Here is a 22,051-nt window from a genome sequence, read left to right as displayed (position 1 = left end):
TTTAAACAACCAAATCTTTTAATTAGAAAGCAACAAACATGCAAACAGCAGGTATAGAAATTTATTTGAACCAACGTTTTTACTATAATGAAAGTTACTTTAAAACATTGATCCAAGCTCCCACATTTGCAGGTTAAGGAAAATATTGCACTTCGCATCTTCTAGCACCCCTCATACATGGCAAAACATTTTAAAAACATTTTTGCTTAGTTTACTTGCACACTCTCCCAAAGTCATGCACACAGTCATTCAAAAACAAAAGGTTAGGTTATCCAAAAGCAATACCTTAGAATTGCACTAAAGCTCTGTAAGGAAAAATATAATTAACGTCTTATACAAATTCCATTAACGTGTAGGTGCTTGCACACACACAACCACTGGTTACTCTTCATCTTCATTTTCATTTTCCTGACCAGATCCTTCTGATCTGTCACCTTCCAATCGGTCTGTAAGAAAAAGAGATTTCATAAAGAGAAACCTGTTTTCAGGTTTTGGTAGATATTTATAGTGTACTATCTCCCTGGGCTATTACACAACAAACAGTGGCTTTGGGTTATACAATAAACAAAGCCCATACAGACTGACAGGAGAGACTGTGTAGGAATGTTACCACAAGAAAGGAGAACAGGAGAAAGGCCCTAAAGGACTTCCAGGCATAAATGTGAAATTTGAGTACAAAAGGAGAAAGCATGCAGCTGCTGACTGGCTGCCAACACAGCAAAGATGAATGCAAGCATAATTTTAGAAAGAGATGGTGAATACAAGGGACTGAAAGACAGTTCTGGGGAGCTAAACCTAGAAGTTAGAAGTTAGTGTATTCCAGAAAACTGGGAAATGGCTATCTGCCACTGTATACATCCAAGAAAGTACCTTTTGATGTAAATGTTTAGAGCAAAGCAAATACAGAAATGTGTGGTGGAACATGAATAGCTCAATATCTATCAAACAAACAGCATGCACTGTCAGGTTAAGAAATAATGTACCCAGCCATAACACAGGTATTTGCTGGAATTGTAACTCACTCAAGCTGAATACTTGAGAAGTTCTTTGAGTATTCCAAAGAAATAGTAACAAATGAAGAAAAAAACCCCAAAAAGTAATTCTGTGTGATGAGGCATACCACTGGGCTGGATACAGTGGCCTCCTCCTGGCTAATTTTCACTCATCAGCAAAAGGTGACAGAGGAGCATCAGGTGCTGCCAGGCAGAGCTTCCCTCTTTTCTCATCACCATCAGCCCACTGGTTTCCCCAGCCAGTGCCCAAGTCCCTATATTCAGTATCTACTGCCACTTTCACCTTCATACTTTCCATCACATACATCATATCAGCCTCCCAAAACTTCATATCCTTGCTTCCTACCGAGCATGATGTTTCTCCATTGTCCTATGTCTTCAGTATCAATCCATTGTGGTCTGCTTCATCAGCACTACAACCCAGGAGCACCAGTTCCCAATGATAATTCTCCATGTAAACCCTTCTACCACCAGGTTCCAGCCCCTAGGGAACTGCCCCTTCACCAAAGGGACATCCTAGTACCTCCTGCCCCAGGAACAGTTGGCAGTGTCTCATTAGTATCTCCCACAGACATGTATCTTCATACCCTCCTTCCCCCTAGACAATTCCAAGCCCATGATGACAGTCAGTTTACCTTATGATTCATTCCAGTCATTCCCAATAGCTTTCCCATCACACAGCACTCAACCTAAAGTTCTTTCTATTGTAAAGAGAGCATTTTTCAACATCTGATTAGTATTATATTACAAATAAGCTATTGACAGTACTGTAACATCTAAAAATATTTTGCTCTTTTCTTGCTTTGTTGTGAGGTAAAAAATAAGAGCTGCAAAAATATTATAAGTCTCATACTAAAGAAGTAATTCCTAAGTACTTCTACTGAGAGTCCCTTGAACAATCTTCTCACCAACCCCAAATGTAACCACAAACAGCTGAAGATCTTTCGACTTTCCCAATCCATCTGCTATTTCATAATGAATGTGGTGGACAAGCTCTTCAGAAGTCTCTCACCTGCTCTTATATGATTCAAGGAAGCCAACATTCGTAACATAAAGGAAGCTGGAACAGTAATTGTGTTTCTGGTCTCTTCCAGCATTAACTCGTTACGTGTTATAACCTGGAGGGGTAAAAAGAGAATAAAAATAAACACAACGTTGTACTGCATCAATATGGGTTTGTAGATACAAAATTCATATGCAAAGGGCATTTACAGAGTCCAAAATTACAACAAGGGAGTAATAATTACTATTGAAAACAGCTACATCAATGGAGTGTGGCAAGAAAAGTCAGACAGTGGGATCTGCCCACAGGTATCTAATGATCTGTCTAAAGAACATTCTAGTAAGATCATCATTCCATTGTTCAAATGCAGGGTAGATATTAAGATGAGCAACTGAGAAAAACCTTTGGAAATGAGGAGGACCAATGAAAGGATGTGCTGTTATGTACAGCTGTTATGCTGTAAGATGGCAAGTCTTGTAGAGAACAAGTTCTAGCACCAGCACTAGCCAAGAATGTGGGAAGGAAAAGAGATGAGGTTACCCAGAACGCCAACCTTCATGCTCCTTGAAACTTCTGGAGAAAATCCAAGGAACACAAGCAATTAGTCTATCTCAGGTCAGGAACTTTCTTCTACTAGTTCTTCATCTCATTCTTTCTAAACAGCTCTACAGCTTGCCTCTCAATGACCTGAAAGAATCAGCTCCCACTGTCTTTGTTTCAAGGAAAAAAGAATTCACTGACAAATAATTTTAGCTTTTTCACTTCCTTCCTTTTAGATGATGTTCTTTTGTCATCACTAAGCATAAACATTTCTTTACATTCAGACAAGTTCTAACCATTATTCGGTCCTCCTTTTCTGCTGTAAAGCAGAAAAACAATACATTTCTTTTTCTTTGTGAGACTCTTTCTCTAACCTGTTCCTCTTCTGAGGAAATGTCTGCTGTGGCTTTCTCCTGGCCAAATCAAAAGCACCTCTTTTCTACCATTCATCGATTTACCAGGCACTTTGCACATCTGATCAACCCCAAAAAGAAGTAAATAAAGAAGACAGCAGGCTGACATTTTTTGCTTTCACCTCCTACTTCTCCAGTGCATCATCATTAACACCCTTTTTACATGCTGCTTCTGATGCTTTTCCTCTACTGGAAGATTTCTTCCTGTCCCTGCTGCCTTTCCATACTCACTCAGGTCATGGCCTCTCATTTTTCAATATGGTTTTATATATAGTGAACTTTCCCTAAATACAATTTCCTCCTTAGACCTCCCCTCTATGGAAATTTCAGTTTAAATACATTGGCCACTTGTTTTAGCCAAACTCAACACGGTGAAAACCATTTTATTTCCTTAAACTTCTCCTGTCCTCTAAATAGGTATTTCAATACAAGGATTAAATAAAAAACAAACAAACCAAACAACACCAACAAAAAACCCGCAACCAGGTAAACAACCCATAGTGTGTTCAAATTTTCATAGAATCAAAAAATTGTTCAGGCTGGAAAAGACCTTCAAGATCATTGAGTCCAACCTGTTCCTAACCCTATTACCCTATTCCTGATGACCCACTACTAAACCACATCCCTAAGAACCACATTCAGATGATTTTAAAACACATTCAGAGATGGAGACTCAACCACCTCCCTGGAGAGCCTGTTCCAGTGCTTAACAACCCTTCTGTAAACAAGTTTCTCCTGATATTCAACCTAAATCTCCCCTGATGCAACTTGAGTCCCTTTCCCTTTGTCCTGTCATCTGACACCAGTGAGAAGAGACCAACCCCACTGTCACTACAACCTCCTTTCAGGACTTTGTAAAGAGTGATGAGGTCTCCCCTCAGCCTCCTTTTCCCCAGACTAAACGGCCCCAACACCCTCAGTCACTCCTCATAAAGGATTATTTTCCAAACCCTTCACCAGCTTTGTTGCCCTTCTTTGGACTTGCTCCAACACCTCGATGTCCTTTTTGTATTGAGGTGCCCAAACCTGAACACAGTGCTTGAGGTGTTCAGTGCCCTAAGTACAGGGCCAGGATCACTTCCCTAGCCCTGCTGGTCACACAATTTCTGATACAAGCCAGGATGCCATTGACCTTCTGGGCCACCTGGGCACATTGCTGGCTCATATTCAGCTGGCTGTCAGTCAGTACACCAAGGTCCTTTCCTGCCAGGCAGCTTTGCAGCCACTCTTCTCCAAGCCTGTAGCATTGCCTGGGGTTGTTGTGACCAAAATGCAGCACCTGAGACTTGGCCTCATTGAATTTCATAGAGCTGGTCTCAGCCCAAAGACCCAGTCTGTCCAGGTCCCTCTGTAAAGCCTCTCTGCCGTCCAGCAGATTGACACTCCCTCCCAACTTGGTGTCATCTGTGAACTTGCTGAGGGTGCATTCAATCCCCTCATCAAGATCATTAATAAAGATGTTAAGCAGGAGTGGCCCCAGCACTGAGCCCTGGGGGACACCCCTCCTGACTGGCTGCCAGCTGGATTTAACTCCACTGATCACAACCCGTTGGGTCAGGCCATCCAGCCAATGTTTAACCCAGCAGAGTATATGCCCACCCAAGGCATGGGCTTGGACTACATCAGCAACCTTTCCCTCATCCACTGAGCAGGTCACCTTGTCCCAGAATGAGATCAGGTTTATCAAGCAGGATCTGCCTTCCATGAACCCATGCTGACTGGGCCTGATTGTCTAGTTGACCTTTAACTGGTCTATAATGGCTCCTGAAATTATCCATTCCATGATCTTCCCTGGCACCAAGGTGAGACTGACAGGTCTGTAGTTACTGGGATCCTCTTTCCAGCCTTTCTTGAAGATGGGTGTCACATTTGCCAGTCTCCAGTCCAATGGGACATCCTGGTTAGCCAGGACTTCTGAAAGATGATGGAGAGAGGCTTGGCACCCACACCTGCCAACTCTCTTAGCACTCTAGGGTGTAAACCATCTGACCCCGTTGACTTTTGAGTGTCTGGTTTATGAAGCAGGTCCATAACCATTTCCTCATGGATTACAGAGGGCCTAATCTGTTCCCCTTCCTTCTATCTTAAGGGACTGCGTGCCCAGGGAACCACCAGTCCTGCTAATAAAGACTGATGCAAAGAAAGTATTAAGTACCTCAGCCTTTTCTTGATCCTTGGTCACTGTGTTTCCCTCTGCATCTAATAAAGGATGGAGATTCTCCCTAGCCCTCACCTCTTGTTGCTGATACATTTACAGAAACATTTATTTTTCACTGATTCACTACTATTTTAATTTTTTTTCTGACAATGTTTTCTAAACATTCTAAATTTCTATAAAAAAAAAACCAACCCTAAAGTTTAAAATAATCTGTTATTATTGAAAATCAACTGACAAAAGTAGCAGTACAATAATTACTTCTTGCATCCATTTATGTTTAGCAATATTTCTAAATGCCAAAGCCTCCAAAACAAATAATTAATACAAACTATCATATAATATACAAAGAAATGTCACTTCACTCAGTGTTACTACTATTAAAATCACAGTAAAAGTTCAAAACTCACAAGTGGATTGTTTGGGACTTTTTCAGGGGGAGGGGAAGGTGGTGGCTAAGGGTTTTGTGGTTTTGTTTACTTACATATATACGCAGCACTAATATAGTAGACTGTTTTCTTAAAATTATTATTTCTCCATATCTCTGTAGTTCAAAAGATTGCACAGAAAAAAAAAAAAACCCAAACCATCCCACAACCAAATTTGCCTTAATATATTACTTATAGAAAAACTTCTAAATTTTAATAAATTATGTAAACCAGTAAATATGATTATTCAGCAGTCAGCTACATGGGCACCACAGGTTCATTGCTATATAAATTCTTGTTGCTTTGAGGGTATGAAAACCACGAGTTACACAGCTTTACATACTGTCTGGGCTTGCAGTGTTTGCTTTATTCCATGAAGCTGCCCATCTGCAATCTTAACCTTACCTACCTTTTATGCCACAGAGTATTTAATAAGATTGATTTTGGCATTCCCTGGTCTTAGGTATATCATTGTATTTCACTCAGTGAATCTATTTGTTCAGAAACAGGCACTACCTCCCTTTTGCAATTCCTGACAATTTTCCTGCTATATCTGACTTTTCATCCTTTTTCCAGCTTCTTTCATGCACATAACACCGGATCATATAATTTCTGAGGCAGTTAATGGAACACAAAGTGCCTTTGGTGCTGCCAATGACATGAGAGTTAGGCACTATGAAGAGCAGCTTTTTATTTGTATCTCATTTGCTGAACATTAAATAATTCTATTAATTCCATATCAGTAATTTGCACCAGAGACTTTTATATAATTAAAAGATGCACCATTACTGTGAAAAATGAGGAAAGGTTCTTACCTCATCTGCAAGCTTTCTGTTAAAAATCTTGGATTCTTCCAATGGTGACCAGATTTTTATATCATAATCAATACCCGAAGAGGCCAGAACTAGAAGTAAGTAATAATAACTCTAAATTAAATGTGTTATGCCTTTACCAGTATTTTCTGCACTTAACAGGAGCTGATGAAAAGTGCTTCACTTCAAGCATCTACTTGCAAATGTCAGTTCCCATGCTGAACATGCAGCTATGTAATTAGTCTCCATATGAGATGTAGACTGTATAATTTTAATATATATATGAAGAAAACACATGCAAACATCAAGACCTTTTTTTTTTTTTAAAAGGCACTGGAATATACATAAAATAGAAGCAGAAAGCAAAACCAAACTCAGCCACTACTAATAAATTTCTGTTGATGGCCTGATAAATATATGCATTAATAACAAAGCCTTATGACACATATACCTAGATATGAAAACATAATCAATTTTTCAAACTATTTAGACATTTGATCAGTAGAGTGTATTCCATGTAAATTTATTTGATAAGACAAAAAAGAGTGGATGCTCTTAAAAACACTTATTAAAATATGGAAAACAAAAAGCTGCAGAACATTCTTTAGATCATTGCACAAAACACCTGTAGGAATAAAAACTGCATAGGAAGGATTCAGTAACTGGAAGAGTGTGGAGGATTAACTGTACTACAAGGAGGATGACCTCTTCATTACATTTTCAGTCTGTAACTGGGAGACAGTCACACTCCATTGAGAAATCAGTAAAGCTACAGGGTATTTTGAAAGCTGCTTCTGAGCTAAATGTTCAAGCTAACCCCACGCTCCAAACATGTACAGGAACACACTTTCAGTTAAGCATTCCTACATTCAAGGCTTATCCAATGCAGAGCAGTATTCCATGTTTCCACAAACTGTCTGAAAAAAAATCCAGCCTCTCTAGTATTTTTATAACAACTTTACTTGCTAATTTATTTACAGCTGACTGCTACTCTATAGCCATGTAAACTATGAAAACAGAAATAACATGAATACTTTCTTCAACTGTTCTGGAAGCTGCAGACTGGTTCAGATTTCCCATCTACATGTCAGATGACATATGATTCCTTCTACTACTTTGGGCCTGCCTTGCTATAAATATTTTACCCTAATACGACTTAATAAAATTTCTGTGAATTTTATTCATTCTTCTAATCTTAAAAAGCCAGTGAAAGAGAGACACCCACTTCACTCCTTTTTTTGAACAGAGCCAAGCAGTGATCAGATTCCAATATCAATTCCTAAAATGCTGCTGGCATTTCAGTGACCCCGTATTTCCCTGAGTGTCACAGAAACATTCGGTGTATTCAGAGGAGCAAGAAATGCTGTACCTTAACTTTCTATAAATACTGTGTCAGTAATGTTTTCATTCCAAGATGTTATTCCAAGAGTAAAGGACTATTTTAAGGGCCAAAGGTCATTACTAAAAGACAAAATTAAAAGCAGTACCATCTAATTTATGGGGGGAAAATGAACTATAGATCATTAATCATTATAATACTCTATATTGAGCAAAGAATTTAAGACGGCTTTAGAATGCTTTACTACAGATAACCCAAGGACTATGAAGAATTATCATCTTACTTGGATCAAATGGATGAGGCTGAAGACAGTTCACCACATGATTATCAGCTTCCAGCAGCATGAGATGCTCAGCAGTATGTCGATCCCATATAAAAATATGGCCACAGTCTGAACCACTCATGACAAAGTTAGATCCCCAAAAATTTGCTTCCTTTATCTGCAAAAAACAAAAACAAAACCCAACAAACACCCATTACTTTATAAGACTAGCTTGGAAAACATATCAAAGAGTATAGTTCCATTTCTGCGATAACACTGTCCCTGAAGTAAGAATTAAATACAGTTTAAAGGAATCATTTAAAGAAGAATTATCAAGAAAATTCAGAATGTGAAAAACCTCCAGAGCAAAGTAGCTGCTAACAGAAAAAAAGGAGAGGGGCTGGGGCAGACTGAGCTGTTAGAAATAAATGACAGAAGATTTTTCACTTTCCAAAGTGACAAGAATGACACTGGAGTCAGGGTATATAAAAGAACTTTTGGCAAGAGTTTGGTAAAGAGAGTAACAAGCTAAACCCTAGTGGGTATTTTCCATTTACAGAGGAAGAGGAGATGAGAGAGAAGCTTAGGAAAAGTAGGGAGAATTAACTGGGTCTGACAGGTGAAAAGGAGTTACAAATTCAAACTTAGGAATTTTTCCTCCAGTCTCTATAATCAATCAGATAAAAACTAAGACATCTAAGTCCAAGGCCTAAATTAGAGTTATAAGCCAGTGAATAAGGAAGGCACCTGGCTAGAAGCAACACTTCAGCTTCAACTACTTTAGTAATAAAAAATGAAAGTAGGAACAAGTGGAACCAATAACATCACAGGTTTCTTAACATATGGATGATACATTCTATTCTATATGAATGCTCCTATCATTACTTTGTTGAGGTATTCAAGCCCCTTTGCAAAATATTTGAAGTGATATAGCTAACGCTTGTCATGTAACAGTAGTATTCCCATGAATGTGTGATAAATTGCAAATATGGACTTTTTTTTTTGTTTGTTTGTTTTTTAAATACACATGTTGCTGTGTATAGACAGCAAGGTAAAATCTATCTCACAAAGGCAGTGAGTTGTCTGAGGGTCTGTTGCTCACACATACTGAAGGTCATTCTCACATCTTGGACCAATTTATGGACTTTGCAGTGACCCAAGTAACATTACACAAATTATATTAATTTTAAAATCACTTACTCATCTCAAAAACATTCAAGATTTGTCTGACTGGAGAACTGCACATTTGAAGGAGGAAGTTCTACACCTCCAAGAATAACACAGTAATAATTTGCACTCGAAAGATGCACAGGTTACTTCAGAATAAGTAAATTCAGAAATTTTCATACACCAGAAAAGACGGGAAGAAATTCTCAAACACCTCATTGTCAGAGTCTGCACATTTGTGAGTGAATGCAATAGGGTTGGATGTGCCATTGACTGATGGGAATTGCAGAAAGATCCAAGGTCACAGAGGCTTTTGGGACACCAGGCAGCTCTTGACACACCTGTATAGTTTTTGTTACAGTGCCTCCCAGTCAGGGAGGTGAGGCAGAGAATGTGCACTTGGGGTGCTCTTTCTGGCAGCTTCTCCAAGAAGGACAGAGAAGACCTTCTCTAGCTACAGGAGGCTGACTGAAAGCTTCCTTTGGAGCAAAGATGCCAAAGGTTTCCCATCAAATTCTGCCTTTCTTCCCCCACCATCAACACATGGACTCTGGACCCTCTCTTTACAAGAAGAGAGAGAGAGGAACAACATCCTCCAGCTAAAATGGAAAGGGGGGGGAGTTAGGCAACAGGATGCTTTAGACTAGTATAGTATAGATTGGTTTATTACATCACCTATTTCCCTTTCTTTGTGGGAAGTGCTGTAATTCAGTAGGTATTTAAATATATTGTCTTAAGCTCCATAAATATTCATGGCCTCATCAGCATCACTGTTCTGGATCCCATTTACTAACAGTGCTGTGAACACTTTTCTAATGGAGTGACCGCCTTGCCCATCGAAATGGACACTGTCTTGTTCTTGATTCTGATAATTAAGAAAACAGCAAATACAGTCACTGACAAGAGAGCTAGCTTGACCTGTACTTGACTTGAAAAAGTCTTTAGGAGACAAGCAAGTCAATTGTTTCCTCTTTGTTTTGTCCCTCTCTCCAAACACAGTAGTGTCATAGGATTATAAGAATAATGTATTACCTGATAATGATCTAAACATATTAGTTATATTTTTATATTAATTATATTTATATTAGACTATTACATTTTCTATTTCTAAAACATTACTTATTTATAAATAATTACTTGTGTAGTAAATGCTGTATATTTTATTAATTGTGCATTTACTAATTCAGTGGGAAAACCCAGATTCCTTGAGTGTTTCCCAGATCTGCAATCTCATGAGTTTCAGAATGGAAAGCAGCTGAAGGAGTCTGTCCTATAAAACAGAGTAGTGTTACAATGAAAATGATCATGTAAATGGCAGAGAAATTGCAGGCCAGGAAAAGCAGCAGTAGTATCAGATATCCATTTCCTTGAAATATAATGTTATTATTCCACACCTGTTACATTTAAGATACTCCTATAATTACAGCCTGCAAGAACGTGGCTTATTCAATTTCTCAGGAAAAAAAAAACCAAGCAGGCACCCTAGAATATTTTTTTCAAGAAGTAACTATCAAGTTTGTAAAATGTAAAATAATCCTTCCATACCAAAGCTTTGTTTGCCCTCCCTTCTTCAATGATATAACCCAAACAAAGCCAAATAACTAGTCTGTGCAAACAATAATGGGTCACTTCCTCCACTAATGCTTAGAATCTCCTTCAGAAATCACTCCTAACTTTACTCAAAGTAGGACATAAAAATAACCAATGTTATTCTCCTAGCAGGAGAATAACTGCTTCTAACAGGAAAAGTCCAGCAGCAGGATCTTTCTCCATTGCTCTCCTGCATCATCTACAGAGTGAGAGATGAGCAGTGGTGGCAGATGGGGGAGGGACACTACTTCAAGAGCAGTCAAAACTCAATCATAAGGCACCATGACCTGAAAGTTCCCCAATAGTCGGATCCTTGTGCTGAAGAGTCTAGAAGTTAAAAACATAATCCGACACACAATATTTAACTATAAACAGTTACCAGCACTGCTTAAGAAATAAGGGTCTTTAAATTGACATATACTGGGCAAAAAAGATACCTATGGAAACAGAAGTTTCCTGTGGAGCAGCTTTCATTTATCAAACAGAACATGTCCAATGGTTAAGGTTCAGCATAAAATAATTTCCCGATTTTTGCTACAGGTGGCAGAATTTTGAGTTTGAGATCATTTACAGAGAATCCTACTGGGGAATTATTTTCCAAGAAACACACCATAATAAACCTCTATAGAGGACAGTATCTACATCCTTATCTTTCTTTTTCCATAGCTTTCTCAGAAAACGCCCTAGAGGAAAGGACAGAGAAATTGCCTTGCTCTGTGTTTTGCCCCAGCTATCTTGGTTTAAAAATCAACATGAAAAAGAACTGTACTTGTAAGCTGAACCCAAACTCCTGTTGAAGAGATCTATTTTATTTCCAGCATGAGTATGTCTGGTTTTAATTTTCAGGTTCGCTACATGTTTATAGAACATGTACTAAGAATTGCAGTCAGTGCAATAGTCATCCTGATGTCTAAAAATAAGCCAGAAAAACCATATTCCTGGATTCTGTAGTAAAAGATGTGTTTCCAATATATCCATCTTCTGGTAGCTTGTGTCTTGCCTTAATATATATTTTTTACGTATTTTATTCATTATATTATTAACTTTGTCATTAACATTAGCAATAAATTTAACGTCAACTGTTAATTATTATTTTATTATTATATATTTATCACTACCCTGTTATAAGTTAAATTACTTCAATAATAAATAATGTTATATTTTAATTCTCAGTTATTCTTCCTGTTTCCTTTGTATTCCCTTAAGTAACTGCTATTTTACATTTCTAATATTTATAAAAACTAATTTCAGCACCACATAAATTAACAAAATTGAAATTAATATTTTAAATTTTTCTTTTTAAACTCATATACAAGTAATTATACTATAGACATACACAATTTATCTCATTTACTAGGTACACAGAGATGCCCCATTGACAAGTTTCTTTAAAATCAACACTTTAAAGGGGGGATTTGGGAGTTGGTGTGAGTGGAACAGAGGAAGAATAGCATACAAATGAAAGGAGGTAAGACCAGGACTGGAGGGCAAAATAGTGAGGAAGAGACAGGAGAAACACAGAACTGAAGGCTCATGGCAGAAGACAAATTTTGAACAAGAAGAAAAGAAATTTGGGATCACAGGAACATTTTTTCCCTCAGAGAACTAAAGAGAAACACAAAATCCCACCCCTCATCATTCCACTACCACAACACCCACTGCTGCCATTCTTTCAGGACTGTTTCATGAAAAAACAGTAACACCCACTACTCTTAATATCACTCAGGTGGTTACATGGCAGAGACCTGTATGTTAAGAATGTTCCAATCCTACCAATGGTGCAAGCAAATATTGATATAATGCTACTTATCTTTTGCTTTCTGACAATGTAAGAATCACATTTAAAATACGCTTATTACGCTTATTAAACAATAAATTGTAAGATCGCCAAACGAGTTCCCAAAATAAGCAACTATCAGAATTACTGTCTGCACATCAGTAATTCACTCTCCATATACATATATATATATACACATACATATGTATTTTTTTATATAATCATCATCATGGCTTGGCTTCGTGAACAAAGATTTAGGAAGGCTCTACCCACGCTTGCTGCAAGTGCACTGACGGCTGATGAGGCCATATATATACATTATATATATATGTATATGTATATATGTATGTATTAAAATAGTTCATGATCATGTAATTGGGAAGACCTGGGCTGCTCAGGTATATAGGAAACAAGACCTAAGTTGTCTCCTTCACAAATTTAAAAGGAATATATCACTGGCCCTCACCTTGCGGGAGAGAGGGTATCAATCAAAAAACTAAATAAAATTACATTTGCCACCATAGAAGCCAACAGGGATAAAGACATCCTCTTCCGTTGTGTGCACTCCTTGCCATAGGTGCTCGAGTGAAACAAGAGCAAAAGCATCAGCCCACTTCTCAAAGAAACCAAACAACAAAATCTGTGAAATAATCTGTATAATAATACCTAAGTGAATGAAGACCACTCAGGTAAGCTTAACTACAAAATGCTGAATGATATGACTTTTAAACTAATGGAAAATTGCTTTTGGAAGTAGATCGACTACTCCTCAGATCACCTGAAAAATAGTATACCTACCACTCATAAAAAAAGCCACCTATTACTTAGAATTTCACATCTTCAAAATACTGAAAAAGAGTATCTAGTAGTTAGATTACAATTTAGTAACTAGCACTATCTTTTTTTAATCCAGAGAAGTCAAAACTCTTCAAAATCATTACTTAATCCTCACCTTCCCTTTTAAGGTGTTAACAAAATCTTATTCAATCTTTACCTTTAAAGATCTTGGTAGGGAAAGTGAAGATTAAATCAAAATTATGAAGGTGGATGCATTTTATACCACTTAAACTGACAGACAAAATGAAGTAGTTAAGAAAAATGTACAATATTTCAAAGACAGTTAGGGGGAAAGAATTTCTAACTCAAGAAAACTTAAATACCTAATATGGTGATATGAGTCATGATAATTTAAATTTTCATTTGGAGCTTATGACTCCAATTGAATTATATGGCTTCCAACTGAATTTACACAGAAAAGTTCTTAAAATACATTTCAATATCCTTTTGGGCAAGCATATCAAATGTGGCAGCTACACTCATTCAGTCCATAAAATTTCTACAGTTTCCAAAACAAACAGAGTTTGTACCATTGTTCGGGAGTTCCGGTGGCCTTTATAAACCATCTTTATTAAAGGACGTCTAATATTCAATGTTTCCAGTTCTTCCATTTCTTTTCTTTCTTTCCTCCTTCTGAAGAGCTCTTGGATGCGTGCAACAGCAGATCGTCTACAAATTGCAGAAAAAGAGAACACTACTGAAACGCCACCTCTAATCACTGAAATGGTCTATCAAAAAGGACTATAAAATAATAATTAGGCACTCAAACACATTCTCCATAAGTCTGGAACAGACACCAACATTATCCCCAATGTAAAATTACAGACTTCAATTTTTTCCATCCTGGCTTAGAACAAGGATAGCATGCAAGACAGTGGAAGGTCAAGTGATGCAACATTTTATTCCCTCTCTGAAAAACAAACTTCAGCTGTTGGCAAAAATCACATGCTATTTTATTCTTCAGTGCTACAGATATCCTCCACCCATTAGGAAGCTAAATTCTGAAGTGAAGAATCTATGCCAAAACAGATTTTTTTCAAATGTAAAATTTAGTAAGTATCTAGTCTGCCTTCCAGTGTGATTTGGTTCTTCCCCAAAATGTCATTACATGTATTTTTCTTCACTGTTTCTGTACAACAAGAATTACACAGCTTAAAAAAAGTTCCTACTCACTAAGGCAAGAGATGAGTTTAATTATCTCAGCAGTGACAGATACAGATAAAGATTTCTGAGAATAACTAAGAAAAATCAGCTAAAATATATATTTTGTTTTGTGAATGTTTAACTCCAGGAGTCTACTTTTTCAGTTATCTGTGAAAAGACTCCGGTTCCAAATTTTTCCTGTTAAGCTTTAAGTTTGCAGATCCCCAGAATTCCAGTTATAACCAAACTGTCACATCCCAGCGTCTAACTCTTTTTAATCTTTTATTCCATGTCAGGGCTGCTGTTAGCTTTAAGTCCTACACAGTCCAAGGAGAATGTCATTCACAAAAGGAGCAAGTACAGATTTTTGCAGAATGCAAGGAGACAAACTATAAGAGGGCTTTATATTATCCTGAAAAGTAAACTAAGCCAGACCTGAATACATTTGCAACTTCAGTATACTGCTACCAGACAGCTAGTAGCCTGGATTCACCCACAAATAATGTGGTATCATGTTTTAGTCACTGATCATTGATACTCTTGCAACCAGATCTTTTCCAGAAAAAAATCCACCAGACGTATCTCATAATTTGTTCTCTCAGCCAGTGGTTGGTTGAGATGTTTTGTCATAGGAGAAAGTTGAACCAAAAAAATTAAGATAAAGTGTTATCATACAGCTAGTCAAAGAAGGAAAACAAGTGCAAATAATACAGGGTTAAAAAAAATAATAAAAAACCCCACAAAAATAATACAAAAACCCCAGAAAAAAACTCACAAAAAACCTCAAAACTAACCACAAACTGTCATACCAAGACAGATCAGCTAACACAGCCAAGCTTTTAAAACATTTTAATATTTATTTTTTATAGAAAGAAGAGATTTGTAAGTACTAGCCAACAGATCCACTTAACTGCAGACTATCTATTGAAATACATTTCTTAGAAATTAATCTAACAATCTCAGAAAAAATAGTCTACTATGACTTCCTTGGTGAGAGTACTTTATCCTATCAAAACCTCATACCTAAGAATTTTCTAGTTCCTCCTTCTTATCCACTAGATAAATATACTGTATTTGTTAGGTAGCCCTTATTATATAACTTAATCTTCAAGATTTAAGAAGAGGTCTCTTCATACAAGTCTTCATACAAAAGAAGAAAAATACTCCTTATATACTGTGCTTTAAAGATCACAGAATTATTCTCCTGACCCTTTTACTTATATATGACGGAAAAGTAAGGGTGGCAGGTATATGCTAGACTACATAAGACAGAGAAGATTTAAACAATTATTTGTACATACCTATAGTTGTTTTTAAAAAGATGAGGTTTGTGTGAGAAAGTAAAAGCAAGAATAATGTAACAACTACTCTGCTACCAACCCCACCAGTGATCACAAAGCTTTGGAAACACAGCTCTTAACCCGCTAGCCTTACACCTATCATTTACTATGATTGTTATTTGTTTTTTTCAGCGTAATTATCCACACTAATTAATGTGCTGTGAAAAAGCTGAGAAATTAAACACCATTAGGACTGACAAAGCAGGAGGCTTGTCAAGGTCTTTCTGAAGGGTTACTTGCTAAATAGCAGTAATGAGAGTCTCGGGATTAGGAAGCAGTATTAAAGTAACGAATTGGTAACCCAAAGTAGTTTCTTGCCCAATCTTTTCATTTTAGTATCTCTAGAAAAACTTAATTGTCAAAATTCTCCTGCTTTTGAATGCAGACATTAGAAACAACCTCAAGACTAACGGGCAGTCAAAAGCATGCATTTTTAGATAAAAGCAGAAGCACAGAAGCAACTTTTCATAAAAAATGTCTTTCAAATTAATTCAGCTCTGCATTTAAAATCTTGATTTTGAGTCTGATTTAAAACACATGAATGGATTGATATTTAATTATCTTGTGAAATCAATGATTGCCTTCAACAGGGAGAATGCAGCCAAGCACCCACTGCTGTAACTGTGATACTGTAATTGGGCACTCTAGGAACACACTGCTAAAAGCAGGCACCTGGCAGAGGCAAGGCTTTTCCAGAAAAGATAAATATGAGCCCAACTTAATTACATTTCAGTGAAAAGAACATTACAGGAAAGGGAATTCTCCCTGAAAGGTGTTAGTTCCTCATAAATTCAGATTTTCTTAACTATTCAAAATCACACACACACACACACACAAAAAAAAAAAAAAAAAAAAAAAAAAAATTCAAAGTATTTGTTTTAGTGGCTTTTTAATTTAATATTTTAATAAATATTTGTGATAAGCAATTCCTGTCTCTGCCAACATAAACCTAGATAGTAGCCTGATCACTTGGAACATCAGCAGATACAGAAGCATGCTGCGTAATTTGTTCTGTTCTGAAGTTCAGCCTAAGCTAAGCCTGACGGAGCTGCTGCTTCCTTTCCAGCCTGTGTATTCTTCCAAGCACAAAATTTCATTATCTGACATTTATGCAGTGTGCTGGCACTCCTCAGGCAACTCCATCAATTGATAGTATTATGTATTCACATTCAGCCATCAAATAAGGAAGCTGCCCAAGAAATTTTTGGTATACAATCATGTTATTATTTTTATGGTAAAGAAAATGTTAGGTCATGTCAAGTCAGTGAAACTGAACTTTGCTTTAGTTTTGCCTTTATACTGTAGGTAGTTCTCACTCCAGACTATTCAGTCCTACTGCTTGGTCTGAAGTTATAAAGCCTTTTTAAGCATGTTTTGAGACATTTTGTGGTGCCTTAGTGCAGTATCTTACAAAGGGAGTGTGCACAGTCTTAGTAAGACTGAGCCCACAACAATGTATGATACTTCCATTACATCTATGGAACATGCCTTGTGGAAAAATAATTTTTAAACAGTGGTGTAGTTACTTTCAAAAGTAAGAATATAGTCACCAACTAGAGCACAAGTTTTGCCCCCCATTATCAGGCAGGTTTGATGTCTTCCAAGTCAATTGTTGTAAAGATTAATGATCAAAAGCCCATTTAAATTGAGCTCTAGACAAGTGGAATAGGGATTTAGAAGTGAAGCCACTATATTTTTTCAATTAAACATAAGTTCAGAAGGAAAAAACCAAACCACAAAATCACTGTGATGCAGATTGATCTACAGCTATGTATTATATACACAGAGACATGGAAAATATGTAGACATGTAAGCTAAGCCTTAAAAATAATATAAAACAAAAAGTGTCACATAGAACATTCTCTGTATGTTTAGAAATTCTGAAGTGTAATAAAGATTTCTTTAATGAAAACCTTTGCAATTTGCACAATTACATAACTAGTTTATTTCTTAAAAAACAACATGTCACATATTGCTCCTTAAAATGTCTTTTTGGGGGTTTTTCAGGTTTTTTGAATTCCCAACCTACATTACTCAACAATTTCTGGCTAACTGGCCCTGCATATTTTAAAACAGCTATGCTCATCTATTAGTTAGAAGACAGAGTAAAAATTACAGGCTCTTCACCCATAAACTGAATGTGCAAACAATCTACATGAATTCTGCTACAAACTTTGCTCCACTTGGGCTCCAGATGTTGTGGCTGCCATAACATTAATCTGGTACCCTAGATAACCCTGTTTCTTCCAAAGGCCATTACTGCACACTGACAGCCTCCTGAGCCAGGCAACAGCATTTGGCTGTAAAGCTCATGTTTACTTGCTTCCTATCCCTCTTGCCTCAGCTCTGTAGTGAGCTCAGTATTGATTCATTCAGTATGAACAATTTTTGTCACTTCTTAGGCTTCCAAATTTGCTTACACACAAACATTGTCTCTTTTTGCTACACACCAGAAACCCTGGTTCCTTCTCTTCTGCTCTTTGAAGTTAGGATTTTTTTCCCCTCTTGTTGCCATCTTCTCACTTGAAATATTTTCCACATCCAAAACAAATGGGCCTTTGGAAGACATTTACTACTGCTGTCAAATTTCAAGTATTAAGATTAAGTTCAAAAACAAGGGCAAAACAGCCATGTTAACAGCACGCCGACTCTACCAGAAAGCCAAGGCTTTCTGCTGATCATATAAAAATAAATGTTTATTATAATGCATTTCTAAGTAATTTCCCAGCATTCCAACACAACATTTCAACTAATCACAGCTAGAAAAAATTTTTAGAATTTTACATGATACACTGTGGAATGACAATGTAAATCAGAGAAAAATATACTGATAAAAAAATGTAATGCTGAATTCATCATTCGTTTTTATATTAAATCTATAGCAATATGAAGCAAATATTCCCACGGGCTGTGCTAAAGGAATGAAGAACTTCATGGTAAGCATGTTGAATACAGAAATAATGCCCACAGTGAAATTTAAAGTACAAAAACCAAAATGTACAGATTCCTGAACCTTGAAGAAAGTTGCCCAGTTAAATCCATTTGAATTGCAGCTAAGATTGGAACGTAAGACAAAGAAATACACATGTGCCTTATTTTCCTGTAGGCACTGAAAACATGGGAGTCAGGCTAAGTCCTTCATGAAACCATATCCTGAGCCTTTTCCTTTCCAGCCACACAAAACAAAGACATTAATTTGCATCATTAGAATTATTTTGTGCCATTTCCCCTACATATAGTCTTTGACAATAAATCACAGTAGATTGCTTCTCCTACTTCATTGTGTGTGGCCAAACACAATTGCCCAAATTGCCTTCTATGCTCTGACGATTAATGCACTCGAGTATTTCAAGGAAGAACATCAGATCAAGGGACGTTTTCATTTAACTTTGTTAAAAGAAATACTGTATAAAATTTAGCATGTATCTTGCCGAATATCTATTGCAAATACAGCTTCAGTAATTATTCTCAGTTCTCTAAATTTGTTCAGGCAAAAAATGTAAGTGCTTTTTGATACATATATTCTTATATTTTTGTCCAGAACTGTGTGTTCTTTACTATCAGACAAGGCAAGTCAGCAGCAGCACATGCAAATTTAACACCTTCCTCAGCAGCTGAATATAAATATTTGCTTTTCACAAACTACACACTTCAAATTCAATTAATTTCTATGGCACACAATAAAAAGATTAATAGGTTGTTAAATGTATACATTGCCATTTCTTTTCAATTTCCATGCAATACATGCAGCTATATATAACTCAAGCAATATGCTCCATAATTCATAGCATTTAAAGTACAACAATCCTTAAAATGTCAGTTACATATGAAAAACAAGAACCTGATAAATCCATTATATGGCAATAAAAAGGAGGAGGGGAGGAAGAAAATAATTACCTCATTATTCTATCACCTATCGCTGTTCCTCTGATATTATATCTAGTAAAGGGAACAACAACTGAAGTCATTCAAAAATTCTAGGTACCATGTTTTTAAAAGGTTAGCATCTATTACAAAATGTGCTCTATGTATTCCAACTGAGAAGACTCCTCCTCAATGTGTTAGTACGTGAGACTACTTTCATTTTAGCAAAAATAATATTTAGAATACATAACAGGACACAAGGTTGATCTAAATGTAGCAATTCTTCATAGATCACAGCAGAAGTGGAAGCAGCTGCATAATCAGTTCCATTTTACAGTCACAGTTGTTTGAAATGTTAACCTACTCATTTAACATTTTCCAGGCTCATAGGTCAGCTTCTGTCAAAGTTGAAACAAAATTAATTCAGGCACTTAGGTAGGAAAGCAGCCCTCAGAGAGCTGTTTTGACTAATTTGTGAAAATTAAGATCCATCGTTAAAAAATGCACTCTCTGTGCATGAAGAACATACATTTTGCTTAGACTGCTTTTTTCCTCTCATAGATTATAAAGTATGGTGCAAAAGCAAGCTGCATTATCTGTCTCTATTCTAAATAAATTTGATGGACCATAGTAAAATTTAATGAAATGCTATGTACATACTTTGAAACTTAACAACCTGGATATAACATCACATTTATAAGACAAAGGAACTTTCCCTGTGGATTCCTTAAAAAATCCAGAAGGTTATTTTCCCTATCTAGATAAAGTTCTGGTTTACAAAACAGACTCCTTTCTTTTTTAAATTTAGAAATATTCTGTGGAGCTCCATATACATTTATTAAAAAAATAAAAGTAAAAATGTATTGACTAGTCCATTCAGAATAAAAAAATTAAATCACTATCTAGTCTCTTTTTAGTCACTTTTGCTCACCATTCCTCTATGATAAGTAATGGCTACAGAAATGATAGAGAAACCAGACAGCTGTCACATTATCAATAACTTATTTCAAAGAAACATCCGTCTGAGTCAAAACTATTCCTAACTGATTCTTAGTTAACATTTAGCTCAGCCAATTTTATCAACCAAACGACTGCTGTATTTCTATACATTTTGCTGCTATTATTTTAAGTCCTTTCCAAATTGGGTGCAAACTTCGTATTTCCATTATCTGTTGCAGAGTCTTCCCTGACAGTCCAACTTCAGGTTAGTTGGTGAGAAACTACCTACCCTCATGCACAGAAAGAGATTACATCCTTTGTATCTATTTGAAGATCATGTAAGAGAGAGAAAAAGACCCAATCCTTGTTTTGAAAACATTAAAGGTTGGATTTGTACCCCCCAAAAATTTCAAATAATTGAAGTTCTGTAAACATTAGATTTGCAACATGGACAACATTCTATTCATAAATCTGAAAATTACATCCATCTCTCTGAAACTGAAGTGAGAAGAGTGGAGTTGATGCAGCAGAAATTCTCCCTTTGTTTAACTGCAAGTATTATCAACAGAGCTATGAAAAGGGAATTTCTGCAATTTCTTTTCCTTCAGAGAAAAGTTAATTAATTTCAAGTACAGAGCCAGGTCTACCCTTCCTTTCTTAGGAAGAAAGTTGGACATCACAGTGGTAAAATTACTCTGAGGCATTTTTCTTAATCTTCATTTACCCAGCTGTGGGGTTTCTCTTCAATATAAACAATATCGAGTTATTAGGTATATAAAAAACAAGCCCTAAGGAATCTTAAAATTTGTTGTAGATAAAACTAGTAATGCTATATACCGGAAAATGATTATTATTCAAACAGCTTTCAGCATTCTGATTCAGAAGACTACAGCCTCTTTTTAATTTTTTTTCCCCCATAGAAAAAGTAGAACTTGTTTTTTGGTTTTTTTTTTTTTTTTTTGTCACTGCATAAAACAGGTACACAAAAGGTACATTACTGTAAATAGCCTTATAATCTTCTCCTGAAAGGGAAAAAACCCCCACCAACCAACCAAGCCCCAAAGCAACATCCCCTAGATACCCTCTAGAGAAAAATCTACTTTATTACTTCTATATTAAAGCCATTCATTATCTTCCAGAATAACACATTGTAAACTAGATTATTAAATAAACTTGCAAAAATGAGATTTAGTAGAAGAACTGTTAGGTAACACAATTCACTATGTGAGAAAAGAGAAAATGTAAGCCTATAGAGGAAGCACACTGGTGGAATTAGGCACCAGTGTTTCAGGCAGTTGTGTTTAATATATTGCTAATAGCCTTTGAAAAGATGTGGGAAAATGTACTCATGCAGTGCATTGAGGACATGAGGTTGGGTGAATTCATTAATACAGAGGGGACTGCAGAATGTTTAGAAAAAAGAGATGGA

The 22,051-nt window shown here is 36.5% G+C and overlaps 1 protein-coding gene across 3 annotated transcripts in view; it reads right to left on the bottom strand.

Annotated features, from left to right (window-relative positions):
- DCAF6 (DDB1 and CUL4 associated factor 6) overlaps window positions 1-22,051 on the bottom strand; it is an 85,919-nt gene continuing 63,868 nt past the window's right edge. For 2 of the 3 annotated variants that reach the window (XM_071756748.1, XM_071756744.1), the window contains 5 exons: window positions 13,867-14,005; window positions 7,987-8,143; window positions 6,368-6,456; window positions 2,026-2,131; window positions 1-446 (listed from right to left, as the gene is read on the bottom strand). In XM_071756748.1, the coding sequence (XP_071612849.1) occupies window positions 382-446; window positions 2,026-2,131; window positions 6,368-6,456; window positions 7,987-8,143; window positions 13,867-14,005 (556 nt within the window). In that variant the 3' untranslated portion in view covers window positions 1-381. Of the gene's footprint in view, window positions 447-2,025; window positions 2,132-6,367; window positions 6,457-7,986; window positions 8,144-13,866; window positions 14,006-19,716; window positions 19,759-22,051 lie in introns of all 3 variants that reach the window. The other variant, XM_071756738.1, reaches the window with a different exon arrangement.

Source organism: Heliangelus exortis, chromosome 1 (assembly GCF_036169615.1).
Source record: "Heliangelus exortis chromosome 1, bHelExo1.hap1, whole genome shotgun sequence".
NCBI lineage: Eukaryota > Metazoa > Chordata > Aves > Apodiformes > Trochilidae > Heliangelus > Heliangelus exortis.
The sequence above is the reverse complement of the archived record's forward strand: the minus strand, read 5'-3'. Positions and strand labels throughout refer to the sequence as shown.